Here is a 19,365-nt window from a genome sequence, read left to right as displayed (position 1 = left end):
CTCAAGCAAAGTGTTACCCTAATATATAGTAGACTTGACCATATATTAAACATAGCTCTCAGGCTATCAACATCTTGTATTGCAGACTTTTCGACTTGTTCGCCGATTGACGAGCATCTACATTTATCTTTAGATTGGAAGGAGGAAAGAGCCACATAGTTGGATGATTGTGAACTGTACTGTGGTTTTCCCTTGCCTATTCAGATTTCTACATTTCCAAATCATCCAACAGAGCAGAATACTACTCACAGTGAAAGCCTCAAGTTGAGTATGCACAATTAAGAAAATGAAAATTGGCAGAGCACATTTATTACTTAAAATTTTAACTCATGAAATTCCAATTTTACACACTGATAGCCCACAATTCATATAGGTTGCTGTCAATATGCGGAAAATTTAGCAGCAAGTTTCTAAGGCAGTCAATCTAAAGCCATTTAAGAAACCCATGGTTCCTTGTACATTACTTCCATAATCAAACTGGCTTCAATGACTACAGCCACTAAGACAATGACAATCTAAAATTTAGCAGCAAATTTCTAAGGCAATCAACAAATTTTTGTACAAATTAACTAATCACAAAACAGATAATAACAAACCACCAACTTGATGTCTCCACCATCAATCAAATCAGGAGAGGGTTTCAGCAAAACCAAGTGAAAACTTACACACAAGGAAACAACTTCATTACCCACAAAACATAAACTTTCTGAGTTCCATACAAGAGTTAAGTAGTGCATAATGCATAGAAGAAGAAACGTAAACACTGGATTAAACACAATCCTTAGTTCTGCTGAAAGTTTGGAGAGATGAGGCTCTCCACATACACATCAGCATTGAAGTGACTCGGAAGGCCATTTACCAAGAATTTTTTACATGTTCCATCCTTTCGGTTGCACAGAAGTAAATGCTTTTGATTTCTCACCAGTAGTATATTGGTATTCTTCCAGTAACACAATGGCTGTAAAGAAAAGTAGGAGTTGGTTATCATAATCTTCGTCCAAGACTCCTTCACATTATACTCTTTCATAACCCAAAATGAGTGATGCTTATGATCATCATGGTAATGTAGTAAACAAAGGCACCCTCCCAAAATGCCAGTTGTAAATCTCCGATAATTCGTGACAGAATCAGGTGTGGCCAAGTCTGAGAACTTTTCCTCTGCTAAATCAAAAGCAGCAATAACACAGGGACCTCCAACTCCAAGAGGGCCACATAACCAGTGGACAGCTCCATTGAGAAATGTCCCATAGGCATCCAAAAGATGTTTGTAGGGAAAATCTTGAACCCTTTTCCAAGAATTGTTTTTCAATGAGAAGACAAGTACCATGCATCCATAAGCAACCTTGACAAACTTGTAATCACTCATAGAAGGAGCATGACCAAAACCGTGGGCATGACGATGAAAACGCACTCCTTGTTGAGGACAAGGATGGCTTGGCATGGGGCAATCTGGTACTCTCATGGACTCTCTGGTTGAAGGGTTGAATATAAAGAAGGCTTCTGGCTGAGGCATGATGCAGACCAAACCATTACAGGAACCAAACACGAGAACCCATTCAGTTTTGAGATGGGTCTTGAATGGAAAATCAAGCTCCAAGGGCAACATATCATCATCTATAGGTGCTAAATGGTCCAAGGAGAAGAGAGACTGAGAGCTGAGAATGAGTTTCTGAGTCTGGGTTCTGTTGAGGTGGGTTTGGATGAAGTGGGGCTGGGTGGTAAGGTGAAGCCATGACTTTGAAACACACCTGAATCTACCAACAGACTTCACAGGAAGTCGAGAGAGTATGTCTGCAACGATATCTTCTGAAAGGTTTGCCATTTACGCCTAAAAAGTTCACAACTTGACCCTAAATCAACTACTAAAACATGGGTCTGCCACAAAATTTCTAATGTTCCATACCCATATATTGAAGAAATCGAAAAAATTTGTAGCCTGAGAAATTGAACATAATCTGAGAGAAACCCATTTCCATAGAGAAGAAGATAAACAAAATATTCACCAAAACAAACAAGAGAATACGCAAAAGTTGGCGAAAAAATGTCACAGCAAGAATGTGATAATACCCAGAAAACGAGAGCAGGGTTTAGCAAATCCACTGACAGAGACAATCTCTCTGGCACCGGAGCCTGGGACGATCTGATCTCTGCTTGAAATTGAATATAAAAAGTAAGAATGAAATCAATAATAAATGGGAGTCAACAAAGATACATTTCAGGTGACGACAAAATAAAGGAGAAAGACAGAAAGGACTCTCTCAGTATCCTTATGCTAAACAACCTCTAAAATGAATTTAATCAGGATATAAAAGAGATTTTTAGTTATATACCCATTCTTAGTACTAATAATATAAATAAATCCTACATCATTCAATTTCTATAAACAAACCCAAAAAATAACAGCTGGCCCTATTGAATTTAAAATTGATTATTAAATTATTTTGATGCCCTATTGAGTGTTTTGGGCTTTTTTTATGAGGTTTTGGGGTAGAGTTTGTTTTAAGAAATCAATGTTAGTTTTGTAACTTAAAAGAAGTTAAAAGCCTTTTTGTTATGTTATAAATGGGCTTTGGGTGTTTTTTTAAAGTCCATTTTATATAGATTTTTTTAAAAAAAAATTTGATCTCCTATATTGGATATAATATTGAATCTTCCAATATAAAATTAACTAAGTACACCCTATTTAACTACTAAAAATACTCATTATACACCCAATGACACAACACCCGACTTTGGAGGTCTTTTCCAGCCATTTCCGGATCGAATTGGATGTTGACCCAAGGTAGGGGAATGCTCCTTTCTTTCAAAATTTCCAAGGAATTACAAAAATTATGCTTTACAATCTAACAAAATAACAGAGTAAACTCCACCTCCTAACATGTATATTTAACCAACCAAATCGTGCAAGGATTAAAATTGGGGAGAGATGGCTAATCTATCAACCTACTATAACAAAAGTTTCCTAAATCTTATATCCAGTCTACCAAAATGAAAAGACGCATTTACAAGTGAAGAAAATAGAGAGACAGCTCCGCAAACTCCAAACAAAGATTCTTTTTGGTCATTTTATATTATGGTAAATTAGTAATTCAATAAATAGTGTAATAATATGGTGTACTCAATTAATTGTAGAGTTCATTTAGCAGCACTCTTTCTTTAATACAAGAGGTATTGGGATGGCATATTCGAATCCTTGAGTTCACATAAACTTCTTAGTTCTCAAAAATAAAATATTTAGCGTAGGTGTTATGAAAGTAAGAGAATAGAGATAGTTGATAGATGACTCACGAGAGGAATCTATATGGAATACAACTCTATGTTTTACATAAATATAATTCTCAACAATAAGAACATTAAATACTATCGTAGCCGTTAGATAAACAAGTTCACATTTCTTATCATATGCAAATACTCACGAATCTGTACCCCAGATGAATCCATTAGCATGTATACCAACATAGTATTAGGTAACGTAAACAAGTTTAGTCAACAAATTTGGTGACGGTGGGGTTTCGTCTCAGGCACACGAGTTCTTCATCCGTTGCAAAATCCTGAAAGCTAGAATTGCAGTTGTTTTGCGCAGCATAATAGGAGCTCAAGTCCACTTCAGAAATGCACACATGCATTTGAAGAAGACAAGTCCAATTCATGTAGCTTGATGTTGCCGTTTGCATGCAGAAGATTCATTTCAGTAATGCATAGCTCGTTTACTTACACCAGGAAATTGAACTGAACTTGGATTATTACAGTGCATGAGGAGCAAAAATGTCGACGAGAGAACACAGTGCAATTTGGAGCAGCAAAAGTAATTGTGCGCGCCTCTTTTTCTATTTTCCTGGCAACCAAAGCAAATGAAATAAAATCCTTACTGAATTATGCTTAATAGTCACTGTCATTCTTGAACCTCAACAACTACAAATTAATTCAAACTAAGTGAAGGTCAGAGACACAAGGATGTCAAGGAACAACTTCATAAACCACAAGACCTAGACTTGCTCAGTTGCTTTTTTTGGTCAGAAACTTGCTCAACTCAGTTACAAGAAGCAAGTAGTTCATGTGCACTAGAAGTAGAAATGTGTAGAGTACTGTAATCGGGGCTAAACGCAACCGCGAGTTCCTTCGGAACCATAAGTTCGGAGAGATGAGGCATTCCTCATACACATCAGCACAGAATTTGTCCGGAAGGCCATTTCCCAAGAAATTTTTGCAAGTTCCATCATTTGGATTGCAAAGAAGTAATTGTTTCCAACTCCTTGCCAGTAATATCTTGGTATCCTTCCAGTAACATAATGGCTTCAAAGAAATAGAAGAATATGAGTCGGTTATCATAATCATAGTCCAAGACTCTTTCACCCCGTACTTGTTCATAATCCAAAATGAGTGTCGCCTATCGTGCTGGTGTAGTAAACAAAGACACCCTCTCAAAACACCAGTTGTAAATCTCTTATAATCTGTGACAGATTCAGGCGGGGGCAAATCAGAGAACTTCTCCTGTGCTAAATCAAAAGCAGCAATCACACAGGTACCTCCAACTTCAAGGCGTCTGCATAACCAGTGGACAGCTCCATTGAGAGTCGTCCCTGACTTCTCCAAATGATGTTTGTAAGGAAAGTCTTGAACCCTTTTCCATGAACTGCTTTTCAATGAAAAAATGAGTACCATGCATCCATAAGCAACCTTGACAAATTTGTAATCATCAATCGAAGGAGCATAACCAAAACTATATGCATGATGAAACATAGCTTCTTGTGGTTCTGGAGGACAAATATGACTTGACATGGGGCAATCTGGTACTCTCAAGGACTCTCTAGTGGTAGGATTGAATATAAAGAAGGCTTCTGGCTGAGGCATGATGCAGACCAAACCATTACAGGAACCAAACATGTGAACCCACTCAGTGTTGGGATGGTTCTTAAGTGGAAAATCAATCTCCAAGGGTAACATATCATCATCTATAGGTGCTTCAGGGTCCAAGGAGAATAGGGAATTATTAGAACTGAGAATGATTTTCTGCTTCTTCCGGTGCCGGTTGAGATGGGTGTTGATGAAGTGGGGTTCGGTGGTAAGATTGAACCATGACTTTGACACGCACCTGAGTCGACACACAGACTTCAGAGGAAGTCGAGAGAGTATGTCTGCAATGACATCCTGTGAAAGGTCTGGCATGCCTACTTCCCTTGATACTGAGATATCAGATATAAGCAACTCTGAGCCACCTAAATCCGGTTTGCACCAAAGCCACCAAGTAAGCAAAATCAACAGATTTCCATAACTAACATTTTCTGCTTTTGATTTAAATGAGAAAAGAGTTCCATACACGACAAATAATTCCCTCACATTTTCTGCTTCAGGCATAATCATCTCTTTGAATATCTACCCATATGCAAGCCAAAGGTTTTCACTTTTTATCATAAACTGCAAATTTTTCATATTTTCAATTCTTTTTTACATAAATGAAAAGTCTTTGTTAAAAGGGGGCATTTTTATCACAAAAGCAATTACCCCGTGTTCACAATTGGCCATCACTTCAGATTAAAAGTAAACATCACCGCAAATACTGCACAAAATTGATTTCTAAATCAAGAACTCAACATGGGTCTGCAACTTTCTAACGTTCATTGCCCATATGTTTTAGAAATTAAAAACCCACATAAACATAATCTGAAACCAATCCATTTTCTTATATCAAAAAAGAAGTAAAAAAAAAAAAAGAAGCAAAAGTTGGCCCAAAAAAAGAGTCGCAGTAGAACGAAACAATACCCAGAAAAACACGAGGGCGGTGAAGTGAGTCCACTGATACTGACTGCCCTTCTTCTCCAACCTTGGTCGCTTCGACTTGTTCCTTCTTCTACCCTAATTAGTGGCAGCAGAGAGAAATTAAAACCATGCACAGAAGTAAAATTGAAGTGAACAAAGAGAGGATTTTGAATTTCAGAAGAACTTGAATTCCAAACGGAAAAAGCAGATTAGGCTAACCCCATGCATAGGCTCCTTCAAGAACTTCAAATCCCACAAAGGGTGGCTCTCGTCGGCCGATCAGGAGCAGCATAATTTCATTGTTTTCGCATTTAAGTTGCTGATTTTTAGGCTCACTCGGATAGAAGGTTTTGACTAAAGAAACATCAGATTATATTCGTGACCCGAAAATCTGTTTTGTAGATATCTACACAATTAACATTTACAACAATTCCCATATTTTCGTCCACAAATTTTGCGGTCCTGAGCTGGCCTGTTTCATGACCCAATAAGAACTAAAATGCTGGCCTGTTTGTATAATGCTGGGTTTGGACCTTCTATTTTGCGCTTAGCATGGCCCAAAACTTTATATACGTTAATTACTTGAAAGTAATTTTAGTGTACCAGACCAAAAACCTGTTATAGGCACTCCGTTTCTGAATTTTGGAAGATGTCTCGAATACGAATATTCTTTTTATATTATCCAACAACTTGGATGAATAGTTTATTTTTAATGCGATGGAGGTTTCTATTAGTTTAATAGTTACGATATAGGTTTTTGTAATAGGTGAGAAAAGGAAAATCGAACTTGATACGTCTTTAAGTTCAATACCTGATTGTTGTGACTAACTCATTGTGATAGCATAGTTTTGTTGTAAGTGCATTATCTCATGGCCAGAACTGAGAAAATTGGAATTATCAATAGGCTTCCCAAATATCATGTTTTATTCTGAATTCAAAGAGACCCTTTGGGACATTTATTTACTTATCTGAGAGAATATCAAGAATATTCATAGAATACAACAGTGCAACGCCATGATAATTACAAAACATGACCATATTATGAGCATGATCCATCAAATTAAACACAAAGGGTTAGAACCAAAAAAGAAAAAAAGAATTGAACAGAATCAATAGTAACAAGAATGATATAATACAGGTTTCAAGATGCTGTGGCCTCAACCTAGAGCAAGATATATATTTCCCTATCAGCTTTGAATTAGCAGATCATCAAACACAACCACCAGCCTTATCAGAACACATAGAGAGCAGCCAGTTCCTCCAAGGACTCTGAAGCACCAAAGCTTGGATCAGCAGCATTCTCTAGCATCCATATCAAGTGGTCAAAGAGAACCACCTCACAGTTGACCAAGATATCTCCTGCTTCTCCTCCTTGCTTTTGCTTTGAGGACTTGTCAATTAAAGCATTCAACAAAGGATGGTTGAGGTACCTGGAACTAATGACATAGCGCTTTCTTGTGCTTCCCACAAAGATTATAGTTTGGTGCTGATGATCAATTTCATGCATTTTGTCTCCATGGCCAACCCATAAATCTTCTCTTGTGGATTTGGACCTTAGGCTACTATAAGATGATGATCTCCCTAGCTGCCTTGACAAGCTCTTGCATTTCCTAAGCAAAAAGTTGATTTTCTTCATCCTTAAAAGCCTTATCTTTTGAGATCAGAGAGAGAGAGAGAGAGAGGCTAATTTCTGGTGTGGAAACTAAGGTGATTGAGATATATAGGAGGCTTGACACATACTCATGAGAAAATCAGATATGTAAAGTGTGTTTTAAGATGTGAAGATTGGGTTGGGTGGGTGCACAGTCGTTGTTTTCCGGTGCTAGAAAAAATTGCGGGGTCCATGAGTCTGCAACCGAACATTTTTGAGTGACATAAACAAGTAATCTTTTTGTGGATGTTAATGGTGTGCCTGGTGGGGGCTTTTCACATACGCAGGTACTGCAGACAGACAAGCAATCACAACCTGTTGTCACTTGCTAGTAGCTATTCTCCTAGTCAAGGCACCCAAGCATATGTAGCACTAGGATACTAGCTAGAAGCCTATAGCCTTTCCCCCGTTGTTTTCATATCTGTAGGTAGATGAGCAATGCTAGGGTCAGTTGCACACACGCGAGTGGGTGGCGGCTACAATGCATCAATTGCTTGGAACCACCCACTCGTATGTGAACGAGTGTCCTTGGCAAAATCCATAAGTCGATATACTTGGCCAAATACTAGCTTACTCTAGCTAGGCACCCAAAAACTGTTGCAGCATGTGGCTAAGTTGGTTGCCTTATCTCTGTAAATAAATTCAAGTGTGTTTAGTCTTTGCCAACAAAATGAGAAATGCTCCAAACTCAAGTAGGCTGAGGAGGTTAAGTGTTAATCAAGCATCACCTCAGTTAGTCAGTTCAAAAGCTAACAACTTCTATAATTTATAGCTGACTCATCAAGAAGAACTCAGTTTATATTCATCTATGTTAACTCCTAATTAAGAGTGGTTATCACCAACTTTAATGATTTCAAAGGTTTTACTTTTCCAAAGGTTTTGGTGTTTTATAATCAATTAATTATGCGAAGAATGAAGTTAGTACAAGTAGTGAGAGCGGACCGCGAAATGAATTAGAATGAAGTTATGTCAATAATTCGATTCCCTTCTATTATAATACAAAGAAATATTGATCATTTCATGGGACCCTTAGTGTTAATAATGACTTTAAGATGGACAAAGAGTTAATTGATGGATTAGTAAGATGATAATACTTATCAGGGACCTTGTGTTGATTATAAGGGAGAAATGCAGCAGTGCAATCATTTTCTAATCTAGCTGGCTGCCAACATTTCGGGTTGTTGACAAACACCAAAAACATGCTCAGCCACACACTATTTGTTGAACATCTTATCACACAGCTGAAATGACTCTATGCATTTTCTTCTCCTATTTCAAATGACTTGTCATGCTCGTGTTGATTTGAGATACATGTAATTTGTACTAATTAAATCAGCACCAAAATTAATACGTGTTAGATTAGTCGTATTAAACCTAAATACGGAGAAAAACTTCCATGTGCCAGTGCATGAATTTTTTGTTCTTATCTCTCTCCTCACGTGAATATGACCCATTTATTGGTTAACAATCATGATTACTTAAACTCCTGTTATCGTGTCCCTCACGTGAATATGAACCATTTATTGGTTAACAATCATGATTACTTAAACTCCTGTTATCGTGTCGTGTAAAAATCTGACACCTGTTAAAAACCACTTGATCATAATCAAATAATTAACACAAGTGGGACCTGGCCACAGCAAGCAAACGCTGCTAAGAGTGTGTGTTTGGAGAATAATGGACCATTTTCTCCAGCCTCCTGTTCCAAGTAAATAGCAGAAAGGGATCTTCACTTGTTTAGAAGCAAAAGCATCATCTATCAATTCTATCGCATAATTGAAGTATTGATTGTTGAAACAGGACCAAGTGATAAAATCCTGTCTCTGTTTTATGCCAACTTGATTAAATCCTTGTCCCATTGCAACCAAAATCAAGACAAACTTCTCTTAGTTGTAGACAGAGACATCTGATCTTTGTTGCGTGCAACTTAAGGTTAATTGCAGTACAGTTGCCCCTTGTTGCCAATAATATTCAATTGGAGCTTGTGATTTTATTGCATTTTAATATCAAATTTACAAAACACCTCCAGTTCACGAAAAAGAAAGAGAAAAAAGAGTTTGTTTTTCTTACAACATCACGAGCACTCCTGTGAAATCATACAGGACTTGAACATGAGGTTGTTCTTAAGAATACAATATTGCATACACTGCCTATTATTACGACACAAAGCATGACACGAATGTACAACACTAACAATTTTAACTGGAGTATAATACTTGAAAATTGCCTACAAGCATTTTCGAAATCATCTAAAAAGGTTACAAATACAGTGATGCCACTACAATAGAGAAAAGTCTATAAATTTTGGTTCACGCTCTTTTCGTTTAATTTCTGTAGAATTTCAAAATCAAGCTTCCATTGATATCAACAATCAATTGAGCTATTTACTCTTCAAGCAAAATTTATAGTATTCTTCGTGTATATAACAAAAGAATACTTCATCATTCCAAATTCAGGACTTGCAGGTAAATCAATGTCCATCTTGTGAAGAAAGCTACATCTGATTGTTACCCTGAATTGGGAAGATAAGCTGCTTCCATATGAGCTTTTATACGTTAAAACGAAACAGCATGACATCTCCTTCTTGTACAATGTATTCTTTGCCCTCAGATCTCAACTGCAAACATCAAGGTAGCTTGGGTGAATCAGCTTGATCTAGAATGATATTAAAGGAAAAGAGACTTTTCGCCTCTGTTTGTTCTGAAAAAAGAACTTAATAAAAAAGATCCAATTCTATATAACAGTCGTTCTGTAATCTTGATTCTTGACCAAAAGTGGACAGCATTTATATGTGCTGCTACTGGTTAACAAGACAATTATAGCTAATAACAAGGCAGCCAACTTACAACTCCTCTTTCCCTTGCTGCAGCAAGTGAACCAGCAGCAACAAAATCATCATAAGACACCTAACAATAAAAGGACAGAAGAAGTTATTATTAAATGCTTTAGTTCCAGTAACATTTTTAAATACTTCAATAAATAGCTAAAATGTTTTAATAGTTATTTACATCTTATACAGAAAATATAAAATTAGCACTCCATCATTTTCATTAGTTTTAGATGAATGAGTTTACGATATTAACTGGTAGATGCTGTCTTGAATATTGAACAGAACTTACATAGAACTAGGTGGTTTAAAGCTCACTTCTATTAAAGTAATTAAAATCAATTGGTTAATCCAATAAAATAGCCATTGCCCATAACGTGTCAAAGTGAGTGCTCCTCCATAGAGTATCATCAAGGCACTTTAACTGCCAAAGATGATGCAATTCATGCTCTCATGTGAGGCACGTTATCATCTAGAATGGAAAAGAGAAAATTTAGTGTAGTCACTGGGGTACAGTGTGCCCAAGGCATCATGAAAAGAGTATCAAATACTTTCCCATCCTTTAACATTTATACTTTATATGTCAAGGGCTCATTTTGTTGTGACCATATAGTTCTTCAACAAGATGCTTGGGGTTGCAGGGCCGAGCACAGCCAGGAATTCGGTCTCAAGGAAAGTATATGGCAGATTAAATATAGTGATGAGGAAAAATAATGGTACTTTTGTACATATGCTATGCATGTTAAAAAACTATCATGAAATTAATAGGTATAAAAAAAAAAAAAAAAAAAAGGAAAATTTGTAAAGAAACCCTATATTATGAGGAACCATGCACAAAATTATGCATTTCACTGTCCAAAGAAAACCATACCCTATTTTAGCTATTGATGAGTTTTCAGTTTAAGGAAGCAGAGCTCCATTCACAATTTTAAAATTCTAGTTGTCTTTAAAAAGAAAAATATTTATGCATATTAGGAGACCCATTTAAAGAAGAGGAAAGACACCCTCGCAAAGGTTCTCGATGCTTTTTCAATCTTTTAAGTTTCTTTTATTTTTTCTTATTCTTAATAAACTTTATATATATTTAACAGAAAACCCAATTAGTCAAAAACACACGGAGAGGGGCAAACATGAAGAAAACCAAAGAATTGAATTATTTCAACCCCTAATGCAACCACTGGAAAGTTTTTCACTGTAGTTTATATCAATATTTTTAAAGTGGATAAGAACCAAGACAAAAACTCCATGAATAACAGAGTTGCATTGCGCACAGTTTCCTGAATATCAGTTTTATCTCATCTTCTCATAAAAAATATATTATATCATCCCATGCAAAAATAACATAACCAGTTGTAAAGAGAATTAGAAGTTCTGCTTATGATGCTTACTGTCTCAGCTCGAATGAAACCTTTCTCAAAGTCAGAGTGGATGACCCCAGCAGCTTGAGGTGCAGTCATTCCTAGATCAACACAGAACAAGAATCAGAGAACAACATGATATGATGAACAAGTAGTCCATCATACTTCCTAACCTATCTAAGTTTACTTCTGTTTGGACCTAAATTCTTCTCACCTACGACCATCAGTAAAACAAATTCCATGTAAACAAGTTCCCAATTATGATATAAAGAACAGCATAGCCTATGTTAGCACTTGCTTGAAGCATTTCAAGGTCCACTCAGAGGTATTTTACCATATCTGTAGTATAATACACAATTTACATTCAGCATAACCAAAGCTCACCTGCAAGTATGGTCCATGCTTTTGTTTCCTGTATACAACATAGGAACAATCGTTTAAAACAAATGGAATACATATACACACACACACACACACACACACACACACATATACAACATCCAAAAGAGTTCACAAACTCATCCTTCTCACCTTCTCTCCAGAAGTAAAGTAAGTACGGAGCCCCAAGACGCCATATGTTGCTCTGATAAGGTTCCCAAGACCACTTTCACTAACACCAAGAGATTCCAAAAATTCTGTTCTTTCTTCATATGGTAGTTCTGTAAGCTCAGACTCGACCTGCAAGTGCAAACTTCCATAATTAAGGCAAACAAAAACAGTAGGAACACAAATCTGCTAGTCTCGAACAAGTTAGCATTAATCCCAATCAAACATTACAAGCAGAGAGGCAGGCACAAGCTGTGAAAATTGTCTCAATTTCAAACTATTATTAATACTTCTGATGCATCCCCAAACCTGTGCTGAAATTGTCACTACTCCAGATTGCAACTCAGGAGCAATATTCATCACTTCTTTGACGTGAGGATTATGTCCAGGTTCAGCTAGATCAGATTCTGCAACATTAGCAACATATATAACCGGTTTCATTGTAAGCAAGCAAAGATGCTTTACAGCATCCTTTTCCAAATCTGTTAAAGCGACTGATCTTGCTGGTTTCCCATCCAATAGTGCATGCTGAATTTTTTCTAAGGAAGACCTTTCTGCTTCCTCCTGAAATCAAAAGACTTTGTGTGTATCATTTTATACTTAATGAAGGAGAAAAAAAAAATTGAAGGGAAAGAGTGAGATGTTAGCACATACTTATGCACTGTACAGTAAGAGAGCAGTGGATAGTATTATACCTTCACTTTGGTTTGTGAGTCCTTTGCCTTTCCTTTTTTGAGCTTCTCCACTCTCTTCTCAATCTGCACTTCTTGTGAATAATACAATTTAGTTCAATCAGCTCATTCCATCCTTCCAAGCTGCTATTATATCTTAAAAACAAATAACAGATATAGAATAGTCCTACAAAGAAAAAAGAAAAAAGAAGAGAGAGAGAGATTATAGATTTTAGGACAAGGAAGTGTAGCAACAAGCAAAAAAGTGCAAATAAAAAAAAATTTAGGTACATCATCAACTTTGAACCATAAAATAGCTACGCATTTGAAAAGTATAGTTTGCATAAAACATATATATCTGTAGAGGGTCGTCTTATCTGTACAGCTTGGATAAGGCACTGTGATAGTTCACCACCTAAACCACTTCTCATAAATTTTCAATTGACAAACTCATGAATCAATTACCAGGCCTGGTGGCCATTATGTAAGCCAAATTTCAAATCAATTGGATTGAAAAATATACTACCTATTTCAAAGCAGAGTAAAGCTAAAAGACCAACTAATTATCATAAAAGCAAAGAATCCAGAAAGTTTTCAGTCAGGATGTGGGATCAATCCACACCTCCAAAGCAGACAATGAATCAGGATCCACAAGAACTAGGTATAAAAAAATTTGAAGAGAAGAAGAAAGAAATAGGTAAATGAGCTCCAGGTTGTGATAGAAAGATGGTAAGTGAGTAGTAGAACAATGTTAATTAGCAAACCTGGTCCAGATCTGAGAAAATAAGCTCTAGGTTGATGACATCAATATCAGCCTTAGGATCAACTTTCCCATTCACATGAACAACATCATTATCTTCAAAACAGCGAACAACCTGAAACAACAATCAATGGGCCAATAATGATGTAGATCTATAAAAGAAATGATGAAAAGCACTATGTATACTTAATAAAAAGATATGAACTTAACTTGCTTCTTCTCTCCACTCTGAATTCAGACTATAAAAGATTTTACACTCCAATGGTCCATATTAACAAAAAATTGTTATCTTAAATTCATACGACATTTTCTTTTATAAAAGCAGTATCCATCGCACTGGAAAAGGAGAGTCCTCAAACACTTATCTAGAGACCTCATAATGCACTGTCCAACTGACACAAGGCATATAATGATCAATATTAATTAAACATAGAGGCGAAGCTGTTCTCCAAACTCCAATAAAAAGAACGCAAAACAGTTTATTTGTGATTCAAAATTTGGGAGGGGGGGTTGCTTCAAAACCTCTAAACAATAGCATCTTTAATCAAGCTTAGTTAAATGTTTTTTGTTATGTGCAAAGAGCATTTTATTAAAATGAAAAAATTTTGCAGTACCACAGAGGAGCCTGATTAGTCAAGCAGAAAAAAACAATAATAAAATGGAAAACTAAAGAATAAGCAAGTTCCCACAAAAAATAAAATACAAATACTCAAAAGATTTAACTGTTGCTTGTGATTATGCAGTCAGGTTCGGGTCCCAACTTAGTTTTCTTTCTCATCCTAACCAAATAAGATTCTAGCTCGCACTAAAATGCACCAGCATGTCACATGTTCACAAACTTTCTATTGTCATCTGCCAAGAGTTTAAGAAATCAGTACAAAATGGTCTCTTCTCAACGAGCAACTAACCTACCTCTCTCTCGCTCTCTCAGACACACACACACACACACACACACAAATATTAAGTAACATTACAAAAGAATCCATTAAGGAAAACAGGATTTTGAGCAACGAGAAAAATATGGTAATCACACATGAAAAAAAAGCATAAATTAATGGATAGAAACCTGAAGTATGGAGTCCACTTCGCGAATATTTGATAAAAATTTATTCCCTAAACCCTGAAAGTAATGAAAATAAGAAAATAAATTCAGCTGAGGCATTCTAACATATTTGCAACGGAACTTAAAAATGAAAACGGTAAAAGAATAAATAATTAACCAGGCAATGTTACCTCCCCTTGACTGGCACCCTTGACAAGGCCAGCAATATCTACAAGTTCTATAGATGCTGGGACTGCTCGCTGAGATTTGCTGAGATCAGAAAGTACACTGAGACGTGGATCTGGAACTGCGACAATTCCTACATTCGGCTCTATCGTGCAAAATGGAAAATTGGCAGCTTGAGCCTTACCATTCTCAACCTACACTCGCAAAATCTTTTTAATATAAAAACTATGTATTACTTATAACAGTATAGGAGGTAGAAATCCAGATTCACAATATAACAACCATTATGGGTATATAGCTACTGGTGCAAAGTATGCTGTCACAAAATAAAAATATGATCTTTTTTTCTTAAATCAGAATGTGCACTAAGATTTTGTAAAGCTGAGTGTTCCTTCAACATAATTCATGCAGTTCACTACAATTCTACAAGATGCATCAGTCCAGTTCCTGATAATCCTTCCAGTGCAATCCCCAATTTGAGTTGCAAGTGAAAATGATAGATAAGTAAGCACAAACAAACAGATAAACATATCAAATTCAAATGGAAATATCAGTTATCCTTGCTTGAATTATTTAAGCAACCAAACAGAGAGATAAAGGGTTTCTAGGACATACAACGGCATTGAAAAGAGTGGACTTGCCGACATTAGGGAGGCCAACGATGCCAGCTTTGAGGCTCATGCTTATCTTGGATGAGGACGCAGCAGAGAAGCGCCGCCCTCTGCTTAAACCAGTCCCTATGACTCCCATCAACTGATAATGGTTCCTCAGCCTCACTGGAACAAGGAGAGATGGAAGTAGCTGACTGCATAATGTTATACGAGCCATTGGAGCTTTGAAAGAACCACAGAACCAGAGAGATAGAGAGAGCAAAGCTTAGTTCAATTTATCTGTTTGCTGGGAAATGTGTGTATGCATATTAAGAGGGAAATTGAGATTTTTTTTTTTTTTTTATATCTCTTTTTTTTTATACTGAATTTTCTTTTTGCGATATAGGAACCCTATTTTATTTTTATTTTTTTGGGGGTCGAAACCCTATTATTTAGACCTTACAAAAATTGGGTTTTAGAGTGTGCAAAACAAAAAAACTCCTTTTTTATGTATGAGAAAAACGGCTCATATTTTAATTAGGTCTTGCGCCGTGTTCGTGTCATGTTAAGGTAACGAGTTAGAAATCTCCAGCACAAATACAACCCGTTTATTATACGGCTAACACAACTCAACCTGTGTAACCAATTTATTATGTATTGAGTTAAATTGTTATTTAAGTTAGCTTTTTAAAATAAAAAAATAAAAAAAACTTGTTTAACTTGTTGATCCCTTTAACCCATTTTGTAGGGAAAAAACTTGGAGTTTGTATGTACTTATTGTGGTTAGTGTTTTAGTCTAAGCTAATTTGATTTAATTTGAATTAATTGGTGTAGTGAATTTGAACTATGGATTTCTTTTTGGTTATATTAGGGTATCTCCAGCGCAAAGGGCAAAGGTAGGCAAAAGGCAGCTCCAGGCCCAAAAACCCCCTCCATTGTGCAAGGTCCAGCTTGGGCAAGGGGTGGGACCCAGCAGCCCGGGCAAGCCCATGAGCAAGAATTACCTAGGATGTTGCCCAAAGGTTATTGACGTCAGCGCTAACCCACAGTTGCTTTCTAACCAACGACTACAAGCCACGATGGCTTTTCCTGGAGCCTTCGATCCAAAAATCTTATCCAATCCAACGGCTATTCAATTTTTGGCTAAAAAAATTGAAAAAATATATATCAAAAAATTCATGAAAAATTTTCTATAAATACCGACCAATATTTTTCACTTTCCACACCAAATTTTCTACTACAAAATTCCATTTGTGTAAAAATACAAATGGCCTCTTCCATCGAAGCCGGAGGGTTGTGGACAAATATTCGAAGCGGTCAAAATCTTGGTGACGAGGCAACAAAAAAATTGCCATTCTATTTCATTTAATGTCTTTTTTATTTATTTAATATTTCTTGCGTTTCCAATTTCATTTTCTTAATAGATTATTCAAGGCAAAACAAAAAAGAGGAAAACCATTACACATGGCTCCTCAAGTAAGCAATGCATGTAGTAAGTTCAAGCGGTGCGTTCCGTGTTGGAAATAATGGCACTATTACATCCTCCAAAGGAAAATACTCCCCCACGTCGTGATCCGGTAGAACCGCCTCCGCCAATGATTGAGTAGTCCTATGAGGACCACAGGGACAGACCCATAGTTTGGCAAACCTGGGCTATAGCCTAGGTGGCTTCTTTTTTCCAGCCAAAAAAATAAAATCCTAGGCTCACCCCAACCTAACCTCATATAGTTCTCCTAGTCAATAAAAAGAAAAGAGGGGTGGGGTGAAGAGAAGAAGAAGCACCACCCTACCCTTGCATATAGAGAAAAAAAAAACGCTCTTGTTGCTGCTGCACTCACCTTCAAGACTTAATTCAAGTGAACTAAGTTTCTATATTCGTCATGTAAGCTTCTCTTAATTTCTTGATGCTTTAATTTGAGGATTTTTTTTTTGAGTTTATGAAGTATCAATTAGGATTTGCAATTGGGGCATCAGTTTCAGTTTATGAGTTATGAATTATCAAATAGGATTTATAATTGATTTTATTGTTCATGCTATATATATATATATATATATATATATATATATATATATATATTTGTTATCAATGAAATCACATGGTATTGTTAAGTTTTCTATCTACTTAGTACCTAAATTTAGCCCAACCCATTTTAAAATCCTGGGTCCATCCCTGGAGGACCAGGAATATTTTAATTGTATGATGAGTGAGTAGGTATTTCAATTGTATGATGAGTGAGATGTGAATTTTATAATAAATATGGACATGTAGCAACCGAAAATCTTACCCGAAAATTTTATCTAAAATTTGAGATGTGAATTTTATAATAAATATGGACACGTGGCAACCAAAAATCTTATCCGAAAATTTAATCCGAAAATCTTATTCGAAAATTTTATCTGAAATTTGAGATGAGAATTTTATAATAAATAGTGACACATGGCACTCGAAAATTTTATCCGAAAATCTTATCAAAATTAATGGTTTAAGTATAAAAAATATAAAATAAATTAAAGTGAATAGTAATTGCCTTGCCCTTACCATTTGGGGTGGAAACAAAAAAAGTAAGGGCTGCACTATTCACTTGAATAGTGACAATCCTTGCCTTGCCTTTGCCTTGTCCTTGCCCTTGCCCTTGTCCTTGTCCTTTGGGGTGGAGGTGCTCTTATGAGGAAAGAAACCATGGGGTTTTGATCTTGGGTGCCAAGCAGGGGGAAGGGGAGGGCCACAATCACTGTGGTAATCCTGAATTGGCAACTATGGATTTCTTTCAATATAAAGAAAAGCAGTACAAGTAGACTAATACCTAAAACTCATTAACATGACAAAGACATGTGACTCAATTTATACATGTGATATTAGAAGAGGGGGATTTGAACACACGATGTCAAATCAAATGCATGGTAACTACTCTTAGACACACGCCTCTTTACTATGTCTTTTAGGTGAAAACTTGTCAATTTATGTCGTAACATGCTCATATTAATTGTCTTTAACAAGCTTGCTCAAAGTACCACACTTGAATGAATTGATTCACCGATTTACATTCCATAAGGGCCTCCAAACAACTAAAAACATATTTTGTAATATGACATAAACAATATCATTTGCATTTTTTGTTGTTGCTATAATAATTAAATTGTATTAAACATCTACATCAATGCGTAAGGCATTTTAAGTATTTCCTGAAGAAGCATGTCATATATGCTTTCTCGTCAAGCTCTTTCAAGTCAACATATAAAAAACCATTTGATTTTGAATGGAATGTTATTACATACTTCTAATATTCGAATACTATAATCACTCTAAGTGCATGGCTAACAGCTCTTAGACACACGACTCTTTAGTGTATCTTTTAAGTGAAAATTTGTCTATTTATGTCACAACCTGCTCATATTAATTGTCTTTAACAAGCTTGCCCACATACCACACTTGCGCGGATTGATTCACACATTTACCTTCCATAAGCTCCTCCAAAAGACTAAGAGCATATTTTGTAATATGACATAAATAGACAACGATGTCATTTTGATTTTGTCTATTTTGTTATGAAAATTAAATTGTATTAAACATCTACAGCAACGTGTATAAAGGTATTTTAAGTAATTCATGAAGAAGCATTTCATATATGTATTCTCGTCGTCAAGCTCTTCCAAATCAACATATAAAAAGCCATTGAATGGAATGTTAAAGACATGAATACAAAAGCATTACTAAACAAACTCTAACTCTTCTTATGTTGATGGGAAAATGAGATTACACTGTGTTTTTTAACTTAATCTTTTTTATTTATTTAATTTTAAGGCGTTTTAAATTCGACTCAGTATTCTTTGAACGCATTATCTTACTTTCTTCGTACAAATCATAACAATTTAAGTATCACTATTGTCACATCACAATAGTACACATGAATACCCAAACAAGAGCACGTTATATTTGTTATTAGTTTTCAAAATCACATTCCTTTACTTCCAAACTC

General features: G+C 36.0%; 4 protein-coding genes across 5 annotated transcripts; all 4 read right to left on the bottom strand.

The window, feature by feature from the left end:
* Positions 1–282: 282 nt before the first annotated feature.
* Positions 283–2,252, bottom strand: LOC110761125 (F-box/kelch-repeat protein At3g06240-like). Its single transcript, XM_021963524.2, has one exon. It carries the CDS (start codon positions 1,820–1,822, stop codon positions 782–784), a length of 1,041 nt encoding a protein of 346 aa, XP_021819216.1. The 5' UTR covers positions 1,823–2,252; the 3' UTR covers positions 283–781.
* A 1,120-nt stretch (positions 2,253–3,372) lies between these two features.
* LOC110761111 (F-box/kelch-repeat protein At3g06240-like) lies at positions 3,373–6,187 on the bottom strand. Of its 2 annotated transcripts, none has more exons than XM_021963502.2 (3): positions 5,977–6,187; positions 5,761–5,853; positions 3,373–5,207 (listed from the first exon to the last, which is right to left on the bottom strand). In XM_021963502.2, the coding sequence occupies exon 3, from the start codon at positions 5,164–5,166 to the stop codon at positions 3,997–3,999; it is 1,170 nt and encodes a 389-aa protein (XP_021819194.2). In that variant the 5' UTR covers positions 5,167–5,207; positions 5,761–5,853; positions 5,977–6,187; the 3' UTR covers positions 3,373–3,996. The 2 variants fall into 2 exon arrangements, with proteins under 2 accessions (XP_021819194.2, XP_021819193.2); XM_021963501.2 differs by having other exon boundaries at positions 3,373–5,216; positions 5,977–6,184.
* Positions 6,188–6,660: 473 nt separating this feature from the next.
* LOC110761113 (SAUR-like auxin-responsive protein family) lies at positions 6,661–7,760 on the bottom strand. Its single transcript, XM_021963503.2, has one exon. It carries the CDS (start codon positions 7,391–7,393, stop codon positions 6,989–6,991), a length of 405 nt encoding a protein of 134 aa, XP_021819195.1. The 5' UTR covers positions 7,394–7,760; the 3' UTR covers positions 6,661–6,988.
* A 1,613-nt stretch (positions 7,761–9,373) lies between these two features.
* On the bottom strand, positions 9,374–15,711 carry LOC110761110 (GTP-binding protein-like protein). The gene is made up of 11 exons (XM_021963500.2): positions 15,414–15,711; positions 14,804–14,992; positions 14,637–14,690; positions 13,575–13,685; positions 12,835–12,897; positions 12,449–12,703; positions 12,125–12,271; positions 11,978–12,005; positions 11,624–11,694; positions 10,255–10,314; positions 9,374–10,025 (listed from the first exon to the last, which is right to left on the bottom strand). The coding sequence occupies exons 1-11, from the start codon at positions 15,624–15,626 to the stop codon at positions 9,957–9,959; spliced, it is 1,260 nt and encodes a 419-aa protein (XP_021819192.2). The 5' UTR covers positions 15,627–15,711; the 3' UTR covers positions 9,374–9,956.
* Positions 15,712–19,365: the final 3,654 nt, after the last annotated feature.

This window comes from Prunus avium, chromosome 4 (assembly GCF_965620075.1).
Source record: "Prunus avium chromosome 4, drPruAviu1.hap1.1, whole genome shotgun sequence".
NCBI lineage: Eukaryota > Viridiplantae > Streptophyta > Magnoliopsida > Rosales > Rosaceae > Prunus > Prunus avium.
This window is presented reverse-complemented; position numbering and strand designations above follow the sequence as displayed.

Bases quoted from the DNA above. Each gene is read 5' to 3' on its own strand.
- LOC110761125 (XM_021963524.2), bottom strand. From the start codon at position 1,822: ATGGCAAACCTTTCAGAAGATATCGTTGCAGACATACTCTCTCGACTT.
- LOC110761111 (XM_021963502.2), bottom strand. From the start codon at position 5,166: ATGCCAGACCTTTCACAGGATGTCATTGCAGACATACTCTCTCGACTT.
- LOC110761113 (XM_021963503.2), bottom strand. From the start codon at position 7,393: ATGAAGAAAATCAACTTTTTGCTTAGGAAATGCAAGAGCTTGTCAAGG.
- LOC110761110 (XM_021963500.2), bottom strand. From the start codon at position 15,626: ATGGCTCGTATAACATTATGCAGTCAGCTACTTCCATCTCTCCTTGTT. The intron at 12,272-12,448 runs GTTTGGGGATGC...TTGCACTTGCAG, and splicing joins TAGTGACAATTTCAGCACAG to GTCGAGTCTGAGCTTACAGA. The intron at 11,695-11,977 runs GTGAGCTTTGGT...GTGTTGATCTAG, and splicing joins AGCATGGACCATACTTGCAG to GAATGACTGCACCTCAAGCT.